The sequence below is a fragment of the Babylonia areolata genome, chromosome 22 (assembly GCF_041734735.1).
Source record: "Babylonia areolata isolate BAREFJ2019XMU chromosome 22, ASM4173473v1, whole genome shotgun sequence".
In the NCBI taxonomy this organism is placed as follows: Eukaryota; Metazoa; Mollusca; class Gastropoda; order Neogastropoda; family Buccinidae; genus Babylonia; species Babylonia areolata.
In genome coordinates, this window is record NC_134897.1 from 31,225,631 (window position 1) to 31,236,058 (window position 10,428).

Genomic DNA, 10,428 nt, shown 5'->3' on the forward strand with positions numbered 1-10,428 from the left:
TCTCTCTCCTTCTCTCTTTCCCTCTTGGTTTTTTTTTCTGTCATTGTTTTTTTCCGTCTTTCCTTCCATCCTGCCTTGCTAATATCGTTCTCCCCCTGTCATTATTCATGTCTTCCTTTCTTTCTTGCTATAGTCATTTTTTTTTCCTTTCATTCTCTCCTTCCTTCATTCCTTTCTTCTTTCCTTTCTTCCTTACTATTATCGTTTTTTCCCCTGTTGTTCGTTCTTCTTTCATTCTTTCCTTCTTTTCCTTCCTCCCATCCTTACTTGCTATTATCGTGTTTTTTCCCTGTTGTTCGTTCTTCTTTCATTCTTTCTTTCCTTCCATGCTCCCTTTCCTTCCCTTCATTCCTTCCTTGCTACCATCATTTTCCCTGTCTTTCTTCCTTTCTTGCTATTATCTTTTCTTTTTTTCCTGTCAGTCTTTTCTCTTTTCTTCCTTCCTTCTTCGCTGTCATCATTTTTCTCAGTCATTCGTTCTTCTTTCCTTCTTTCCTTCCTCCCATTCTTCCCTGCTATTATCGGGGTTTTTTTCCCTGTCGTTCTGTCTTCATTCATTTATTCATTCATTCATTCATTCATTCCTTGTTGTTATCGTTTTTCCATATTTGCCCCCCATCCTTCCTTGCTATCATCTTTTTTTTTTCTTTTTTTTTCATGTCAATCTTTCTTCTGTCATTATTTTCTCCCTTGCTTCGTTCCTTTTTTTGCTCGCTGTTAATGTGGTTGTGATGTTATTGGTGGTTGCATTAATGTGGTTGTGATGTTATTGGTGGTTGCATTAATGTGGTTGTGATGTTATTGGTGGTTGCATTAATGTGGTTGTGATGTTATTGGTGGTTGCATTAATGTGGTTGTGATGTTATTGGTTGATGTAATTTTTCCCCTCTGTCGCTGTCTGGCAGCCCTGGTGCTGATGGTGATCGTGAAGCTCCATCCGGGCCCGGCGCTGACGTCCGGGGTCGTTCTTGGGGTGGGGGGTCTCTTCTGCGTGCTGAGCGTCATGCAGAACCTCTACCACTGGCGCGTGGAGAAGACGCGTGCAGACGACCGCCTGCCCGTCTACGAGACCCACACGCTGCTGCGGGAGCGCCCGTCGAAGTTGCCGCTCTCACCCTGCCACGTTCAGTCGCCGCCGCCTCCGGCCCCCCCTCCTCCTCCTCCCCTTCCCCCCGCCTTACCCCCCAACACCGCCGCCACCGCCACCACCAACGCCACAGCGCAGGAAGAGCAAGGGTCCTCCGCCCTGCAAAAGAACGAACTGGCCACGCTGGTTTGAACCTTACTTACCTTTTTTTTGTTTTATTTTGTCTGTTGTTCAAGCATTTGATACAGTGTGGCATCAGGTTTAGTGGACCACTGTGAGAAAGTACAACATCAGCCCCAGCATCATCCGAGTCATCCAACAACTATACGACAAAGCAACCAGTGCAGTCCTCCACAACGGTTCCATCGGAAACTGGTTCAGGACAAAAGTTGGAGTCAGACAGGGTTGTCTGTTATCCCCTACATTATTCACCACATTCCTGGAACATACCGTGTCGGATGCAATGGAAGGACCGTGAGGGTAACGTCACCATCGGAGGCAGAACTGTTACAGATCTTTGGTTCGCCGATGACATTGATGGCTTGGCAGGAAATGAGACCGAGGCTTGGCAGGAAATGAGACCGAACTCTACAAACTGGTAGAAGTACTTGGTTTAAATAAGAAGTACTTGACATCACCTCCAGGGCATACGGAATGGAAATCAGTGCAGAAAAGACAAAGACCATGACGATTAACACCAGCGGCTTTAGCACTGATACCAAAGTCAACGGACAGTCTTTGAAATCTGTATCAATGTTCAAGTACCTGGGTGCCACTGTCACAGATGAATGCTCCAAACCAGAAATCATGTCCAGGATAGCACAGACTACATCAGCGTTCACTCCACTGAAGCCCATTTGGAAAGACAAAAACATCACACTCAGATGGAAAGTAAAACTTATGCGCTCACTGCTTCAGTCAGGTTTCTCTGTCAATGCTTCTTTATGCTTGCGAAACGTGGAATCTCACTGCCGACCTCCGACGGGCGCAATAGCCGAATGGTTAAAGCGTTGGACTTTCAATCTGAGGGTCCCGGGTTCGAATCTCGGTGACGGCGCCTGGTGGGTAAAGGGTGGAGGTCAACATGTGTGCAGACCTGCTAGTGCCTGAACCCCCTTCGTGTGTACACGCAAGCAAAAGATCAAATACGCACGTTAAAGATCCTGTAATCCATGTCAGCGTTCGGTGGGTTATGGAAACAAGTACATACCCAGCATGCACACCCCCGAAAGCGGAGTATGGCTGCCTACATGGCGGGGTAAAAACGGTCATACACGTAAAAGCCCACTCGTGTATATACGAGTGAACGTGGGAGTTGCAGCCCACGAACGCAGAAGAAGAAGACTGCCGACCTCCAAAAGAAGATCCAAGCCATGGAAATGAGATGCTTCCGAACGCTATTAGGCGTCTCCAGCACTGAGCACGTCACGAACACTGAGGTCCGCCAGAAGATCACCCAAGCCATCGGACCCCACGATGACCTGCTAGACGTCACCATGAGGAGGAAGCTCAGATGGTACGGACACGTCACAAGATCGGACGGGCTCGCCATGACCATTCTGCAGGGCACCGTACCCGGCAGTAGGAAGAAGATAGGGAGGCAAAAGGAAATGTTACAGGACAGCATCAGAGAATAGACAGACCTGAATTTCCCAGGTTCACAGAGAGCTTCGGGACAACAGGAACCGAAGAGAACTGGTCTGGAAACCATCCGCGGTGCCCCGACGACTCTCCACGGGGTTGTGGGACAGGTGAAGGTGAAGGTGAGGTGAGGTGGTCGATTACGTGATGTGTCCAGAACAGTGATCTATGTGTTGTTGCTTTTTTTTTTCATTTTCTTTTTTTGTTGATAACGTTTTAATAACAAGGCATTCTTCCAATAAGGCTGGAAAGACTGATAACGTTTTAATAACAAGGCATTCTTCCAATAAGGCTGGAAAGACCTACTACATTTTCTGCCTGTTTTGCTTCTGTTATGCATATGATTTATTCATTTCAGATGACGATTTTTTTTTTTTTTTTGTTTGTTTGTTTGTTTTGTTTTGTTTTGGGTTGTTTTTGTTGTTTTTTTTTAATAGAAATAACTCATTACGAGGTTTTTAAGATTCGGAAGGCGTTTGATAACTCATTACGAGGTTTTTAAGATTCGGAAGATGTTTGTTTCGAAGGTTGTTGTTTTTTGGGTTTTTGTTGTTGTTTTGTTTTTGTTTTTTTGTGGGTTTTTTGTTTGTTTGTTTGTTTTTTGTTGTTTTTTTGTTTTTTGAGAGGTAGGGTGGGGGTGGGACGAATGGGTTACTAATGAGATTTGTTTTTGTCGTGGAATTGTTGGTGGGGTTTTTTGTTTGTTTGTTGTTTTTGTTGTTGTTGTTGTTTTTTCCTTTTTTTCCGAGAACGGAATTTGTGTGACACTGGGATAGGACGGCGTAAGGTGAGAACTTTTTGATAGAACGTTTTGGGTTTTTTGGTGGTTTTCTTTTATTTGTTTGTTTGTTTTGCTACGACGAAAGCAAATAAAAATTGTGATTTTATTAAAATATAACATGTACGTTTGTTTTGAAGTTATCATGTACTTCAGGGTTTCATTTGTACAGTCGTAATTTTCAGGGGTTTCATGGTTTGATTTTGCACATGCGTTTGCCTTTGGGTTTTTTTTCTGCGAGGGTGTGGCTTTACGGTTTGATTTTGAAGCAAAATGTGCGTGTTCGTGGTATGAGTATGGATACTTGGTTCTCCTTTAAAGCTTGTGTATCGGTTTTGCCGTAAACAAATTGTGTTGTTGAAAAATGTCCTTTGACCGCCTTTTCTTCCTGAATTAGACATTATATTTTCTCTGTTGTAAGGTTCGTTCAAAATGTTCTGTAGAATATTCACATTGAGATGTCAGCGCTGTCTGAGGGTAAATGTAAAGACTTGATTTTAAGGGATGTGGGGGTGGGGGGTGTATATTGCTTTTTCTGTTTTTTCCTAACCATGTAGGTTAGATAGGAACATGACAGGGGTCTGTGTCGTTCTCCCTGTCGGTTCGCAAAAGGAAAACAAAAATGCAGCTAAAATAATGTAACGAAAACCTACGCTGGCCTGCTTGGTATGTTAGAACATTGTACATACAATGCTTTGCGTTACTTTCACATGAACGGTTATTTTTTCCGTGAGACACAACTCGGGCTCCTCTTCCCGGGAAGAGCGCGTCGCCACATTTCAGCGCCACATTTTTCTTTTCCTATATTTAGAATTGTACATTTGTTCACGATAAATAGCTTATTTTTTTAACTTTATTTTTGTCGTGAAAATATCCACTTGCGCTAAATACGTACTGCACTCAACGGGTTTTAAGGTTATTCGAAAGACTAGCATCCTGACCATCAGTTCAAAGTTGAGGAGGGGAAAGTGACTGGAACTGTCTCAGTCAAGCCTCTGCTGTCTCTGTCCAACAGTCGTCCACACCGCTCCACTCTGCATGCAGTGTGACAGCAGCAACATGCAAACGTAATCGGAAAGAGAGGGAGGGACATTTTTTGAGCGTTCGTTTTGGGGGAGGGGGTGCCGGGGGGGGAGGGGGGGGGGCTTTCTCCCTTTTTTTTTTAACGAATCATATAGGCAGTCTAGCTTCTGTCCCTTTTTGAAAAGAGAGAGAGACTAGCGTATTGGGGTCACATTTCTGGGAGCTGTCTTCCAATAATTTACAGTTCTGTGAGTTGTAACTTTCTCATAGAATATTTGAAGAACAATGCGATTTGGTTTTGGTTTGTTTTCTTTCTTCTTCTTTTTATTTTTCTTTCCTTAACTGGGAACGTGTTTACAACGATATACTCATTTGGGTGGGTGTGTGTGTGGGGTGGGGGGGGAGTCGGAAAAAAGTATCGGCGGATATTTTTATGCGTGCAGATGATAATTCCTTATCCATCCGAACGCTGGCGTTGATGGCGGTGTCCTGAAAGAGTGTGTCAGATTGTGCACATGCTAAAAGATTAAAGTTTGAGCAGTTCTGCACATACGAAAGGATGTGGGGAAAAAATATGACCACGCTGACCCGGGACTCGAATTCAGCATTCTCAGGTTGAAAATCCAACGCTCTGATCAGTCGGCTGTTGCTCCCGTCGAAGAGATATCGATATGATAAATTAACAATATAGATATGATATTATGAGGGATGTGTTTTGGGGAAATAATTTTATAGTTGAGAAAACAAACCAAAAAAAAAAAATGCAGAACAAATAAAGTATTATATAAATAGATAATATTGTATACATAATGCTAAAATCAAGTGACATAACTACCACGTAAATCAGAGCGCTAAGGGAAGCAACTGCTGTTTTGTATGGGTGAAAATGGATGGTGATCGCGATGCATATAGCCGATCTCTTTTCTTTTTTTTTTTTTTTCTTTTTTTTTTTTTTCCTTTCTTTCTTTTTTCTTTTTTTTACTTGATTTTTTTTATTTCTTCTTTCTTTTTTCTTTTCTTTTTTTTACTTGATTTTTTTTTCTTTTTTTTTTCTTTTTTTTTAACAGAGCGTTTCAAAGCTACATGTCTGTCTTCCAATAACTTTCAGTTATGCGAACCGTGAACCGTGACTTTAATCATAGAATGTTTGATAAGAGAAGAATGCGATAGGTTTTTGAGCAATGTGTGACCGTACTTACAACGATGTAGTTGTGAAACTGTGGACGGAATGTGTGGTTCGATCATTTTATAGAGAAGTTAGCGTTTGAAAGGACACTCTTCAGTAATTGTACACTGCGTGTTCATACTCGAATAGTAAATAGTTCTATGCGTTCACCTTAGAATGCGTTATTATATATAATAGTGATGATAATAATAACAATAATGATAACAGCATTAATAATAATTATCATAATAGATATACACTATGGACTTTGTTTTTTAAGTTTACAATGGGTCTGTCTTTTCGGTATGATATGTGCGAATATGGGAATATGGAATATTATTCATTTTTAGAGCAGTGTTTACAGGGCATCTGGCAATGTGATCATGGACGAATTGTCTTCTGGGTCATGTTCAGTGCAATATTCGTCGATTTGACAGCAGTGGGGTGTAAGTGTGGGATTTAAAGCTTGAAAAGGATTATGCAGTAAGTGTACGTAGAGAGAGAGAGAGGGAGGACAAGACAAATTGTTTATTGTACATCGGCCTCAGTACATTATACAAACACATTGGAAGGATGGGGGGGGGGGTGCGTTGGGGGGCAGAGTCTGGTGGGGTCAGGGTGTGTGTGTGGGGGGGGGGGGGGTCGGAGTGGGTACAATCTGGAGAAACATATCAATATCAAGAACTTTGTTATAATATGAATTCGTGTGCTGGTAAATCTCAGCAGAATCAGACAAGCTGATAAGAAGTCGTAGGGGATGTTTGGGTTACTATCACTGATTGTCGGTCAGCCGGCAAAAATTCAAGGAAAGAGAGAGGGAGTGGGGGGGGGGGGGAGGGGAGAGATAGGTTGATAGGTGTGTGTGTGTGTGTGTGTGTGTGTGTGTGTGAATATGATTCGGGCCCTCAACAATCGTCCGTATTTGTATTTGCGTTTGTATTTCTTTTTATCACAACAGATTTCTCTGTGTGAAATTCGGGCTGCTCTCCCCAGGGAGAGCGCGTCGCTACCGCTACAGCACCACCCATTTTTTTTTTTTTTTTTTTTTCCTGCGTGCAGTTTTATTTGTTTTTCCTATCCTATCCGTATAACGACTTAAGAATGGAGACCTTAGTGAAATGATATGAGCCACCTTCTTCAGTGCTTGTCGGCTGCAACTCGTATGTTCTGTCAATTTTCTATCCACCAGTGGGATTTTACCTGTATGACCGATTTTACCTCGCCGTTTAGCCATTCTCCATCTATGGAAATATGTATACGGAGAATTTTTCCGTATCCCACCAAACGTTGCTATCGTTTCCGGGGCCGTCTTGAACGTTTATACGTATTCGATTAATATAAACTCGAAAGGCGTGACCAGGTATGCACACATACTGGCAAAAAGCGATTTCCACGCTGATACGGGGATCAAATCTAGGACCCAGTGCTGTAACCATTCGGCTCGTGAAATGTTGTGAAATTACACTTTAGATAGAGATGAAATTCTGAGAGGTGTGTGGGCGAACATTGCAGTACGAACCAAGTAGTATATAAAAAGATAATGATTTATACAGAATGCTGAACTCAAGGAATAAATAGCAACGATGAACGGGGTGATTTCTAAACGTGTTTCCAAATTAACGTGCATTACAAAAGTATTTTTCCAGTCCTTTTCTTGGATATGCAGTGAACACACAATTCCATGTGAAAAAAAGAAGTAAACTCTTCGAGGATGTCAGTAAATGTTATAATGTAATTGGCACATATTGAAATTGATCCTTTTAGTAGTAGTAGTAGTAGTAGTAGCTAAGAAAAAAAAGTATGGAGAGAGAGAGAGAGAGAGTGTGTGTGTGTGTGTGTGTGTGTGTGTGTGTGTGTGTGTGTGTGTGTAATCGGTAAGGGAAGCAACTGTTCATTGACGCTGTCGTAGAACTTGGGAATCAATAGTATGGGTAGTTTCCCTTTTACCGAACCTTAAACATGACTGTTTCACTTTTGAAGAGACACGATGACCTTTTATGGTATTTGTGTGGTTTTGTAAATGTTCAGTATACTGTTGTTGACACTATGTGCATATGTAAGCGGAGAGGCCCCGAAGTTGTATGCAGGTTTTTACATTCCGAATGTAGGTCCGAACTGTAGAATGTTTAATATGTTGTTTTTTTAAAAGTGAGCATTTGTTGTGGGGTTGTTTATTTTTTTAATCGTCGTAATGATGGTGGACTACTTTGACTATTTTGTGATACTGTGAAGACTTTCCTTCGGCGAATTTTTTTGGAGGGGATGTATGGAATGAAATAGTTTTCATTAAAAAAAATGTACGACTTTCCGGGTTAAAAAAAAAAATTATTATCAAACTTTTTTTTTTTTATTAAAGATTGATCCACAACTTCTCAAGGTTTTTGTTTCAGTGACAAGCCAGAAAAGCTACTGTTAATGCTGAACACGGCTAATCGGCGTCGTGTTTCACGTGAAAAGCTCTAATTATTTATTCACCTTTTTTTTCTTTTCTCTTTTTCTCAAGACCTGGCTAAGCGCGTTGGGTTACGCTGCTGGTCAGGCATCTGCTTGGCAGATGTGGTGTAGCGTGTATGGATTTGTCCGAACGCAGTGACGCCTCCTTGAGCTACTGAAACTGATACTGAAACTCCCCATTCCCTCGCACCAAAGTCAATAGCAGAAATGTGTTTGAAGTCCGATAATTGACATGCAACTATATCTGAATAATGTGGAGCCGAAAGCGACGCTGTTTCGTTAACATTTATTTCGGGGGGAATTGGGGGGGGGGGGGGGAGGTGTCGGGGGGGGGGGGGGTGGGAATACAGTCTAAAATTTTTCTATCGTGTATGAAATCAGTTTCGAGAATACCAATACGTGCAGTGCCAAGGCCTATATTTCAGCACGTTTGTTTCGGTTACATTACAGAGCGTGTAAACATGACCAGATGATTAAAATCACTGGATACTTTTCAGAGACCTGTATATAGCTGGTGACGGGGGAGAGGGGAGAGGGGGAAGGAGAGGACAGCGGAGATAAAGACTTGGAGAGAGAGGGGGGATTTTTATGGTCATAACAGCATGACTTGTTTTTGATATGATTATTATTGATATAATACTATGATATTCATCGTGATATATCAGCGTGATACACAAACATACTGTCTCTTTTTTTCTTTCTCATAATTATATTGTCTTTTTTCTTCTTTTTTTCTTGTCTTTTTTTCTTCTTAAAAAAAATAACCCAAACAAACAAATATACGTGTTCATAGTTGTGGGGTTTTTTTGCTGCTGTTTTTTGTTGTTGTTTTTCATGCTGGAAATTACAGCTGTCTATTAGCTGCTGAAGTTCTGTGTCGCTAAGAATTGTTTAGTACAGCATGAACTGTATAGTGTTTTGGATAACAATATATCATCTTGTATTGTTACATCACTGTGAACAGGGGTTTCCCCAAACGATATAAGGATGCACAGGTATAATGTTGTGTTGGAACCACACATTTTCCAGGTATAATCAAGGCATAACAACGTCTGTTCCAACAGCATTTTCTGACTAAATTGTGCTGATATAAGAAACGTCTTTTACTCACACACACATCATATTTGTGATCGATTCCGTGTCTGTGATCTTTTAATTGTCATGTTAGAATTCTTTATTAATCTGTATATTTGTGATTTTTCTGTGATTACTTGCAAAACGTGAGATGAGAAAAAGAAAAAAAGTGTGCAAAGTTTTCTTGCTGTGGATTCCATGTTCGCATAGAAGAGAGAGAGGGGGGGGGGGGGGGAAGGGACGGGGGAATGTGCGTGTGTTCGACCGTGTATGCGTGCGTACATGTATGTTTGCGCGCACGCGCATCGCGCCCTATGTGTGTGTGTGTGTGCGCACGTGTATATTTGCGCGCACGCGCGGCGCCTGTGTGAGTGCGCGAGTGTACGTGTTGTTTCGCGCACGCGCATCGCGCTTTGTGTGTGTGCGTGCGTACGTGTTCTTTGTGCGCATCGCGCTTTGTGTGTGTGTGCGTACGTACGTGTTTGCGCGCACGCGCATCGCGCTTTGTGTGTGCGTACGTGTTTTTTGCGCGCACGCGCATCGCGCTTTGTGTGTGTGTGTGTGTGTGTGTGTGTGTATATATTTGCGCGCCTTTGCCTGCCTGGCTATCGGCCTGGTACGACGTACGTGTACATGCGTGTATCCGTGCGTGCGTGTATGCATGCGTGCGTGCGTGCATCCGTGTATCCGTGCGTGCGCGCCCTGTGTGTGTGTGTGTGTGTGCGCGTATGTGTATGTTTACGCGCATCGCGCCTTGTATGTGTGTGTGCATACGTGTATATTTGCGCGCACGCGCGGCGCCTGTGTGTGCGCGAGTGTACGTGTTGTTTCGCGCACGCGCATCGCGCTTTGTGTGTGTGCGTGCGTACGTGTTCTTTGTGCGTACGTGTTCTTTGTGCGCATCGCGCTTTGTGTGTGTGCGTACGTACGTGTTTGCGCGCACGCGCATCGCGCTTTGTGTGTATGCGTGCGTACGTGTTCTTTGTGCGCATCGCGCTTTGTGTGTGTGTGCGTGCGTACGTACGTGTTTGCGCGCACGCGCATCGCGCTTTTTGTGTGTGCGTACGTGTTTTTTGCGCGCACGCGCATCGCGCTTTGTGTGCGTGTGTGTGTGTGTGTGTGTGTGCGTATATATATTTGCGCGCCTTTGCCTGCCTGGCTATCGGCCTGGTACGACGTACGTGTACATGCGTGTATCCGTGCGTG

At 43.0% G+C, this 10,428-nt stretch overlaps 1 protein-coding gene across 1 annotated transcript; it reads left to right on the plus strand.

The window, feature by feature from the left end:
• The first annotated feature begins 1,771 nt into the window (after positions 1 to 1,771).
• On the plus strand, positions 1,772 to 2,859 carry LOC143297098 (uncharacterized). The gene is made up of 3 exons (XM_076609271.1): positions 1,772 to 2,009; positions 2,492 to 2,668; positions 2,744 to 2,859. The coding sequence occupies exons 1-3, from the start codon at positions 1,772 to 1,774 to the stop codon at positions 2,857 to 2,859; spliced, it is 531 nt and encodes a 176-aa protein (XP_076465386.1).
• Positions 2,860 to 10,428: the final 7,569 nt, after the last annotated feature.

Excerpts from the sequence above, each read along its gene's own strand:
- LOC143297098 (XM_076609271.1), top strand. The coding sequence starts at position 1,772 with ATGACGATTAACACCAGCGGCTTTAGCACTGATACCAAAGTCAACGGA. Across the intron at positions 2,010-2,491 it reads GCGCTCACTGCTTCAGTCAG|GCGTCTCCAGCACTGAGCAC; the intron begins GTTTCTCTGTCA and ends GAACGCTATTAG. Across the intron at positions 2,669-2,743 it reads GCAGGGCACCGTACCCGGCA|GTTCACAGAGAGCTTCGGGA; the intron begins GTAGGAAGAAGA and ends TGAATTTCCCAG.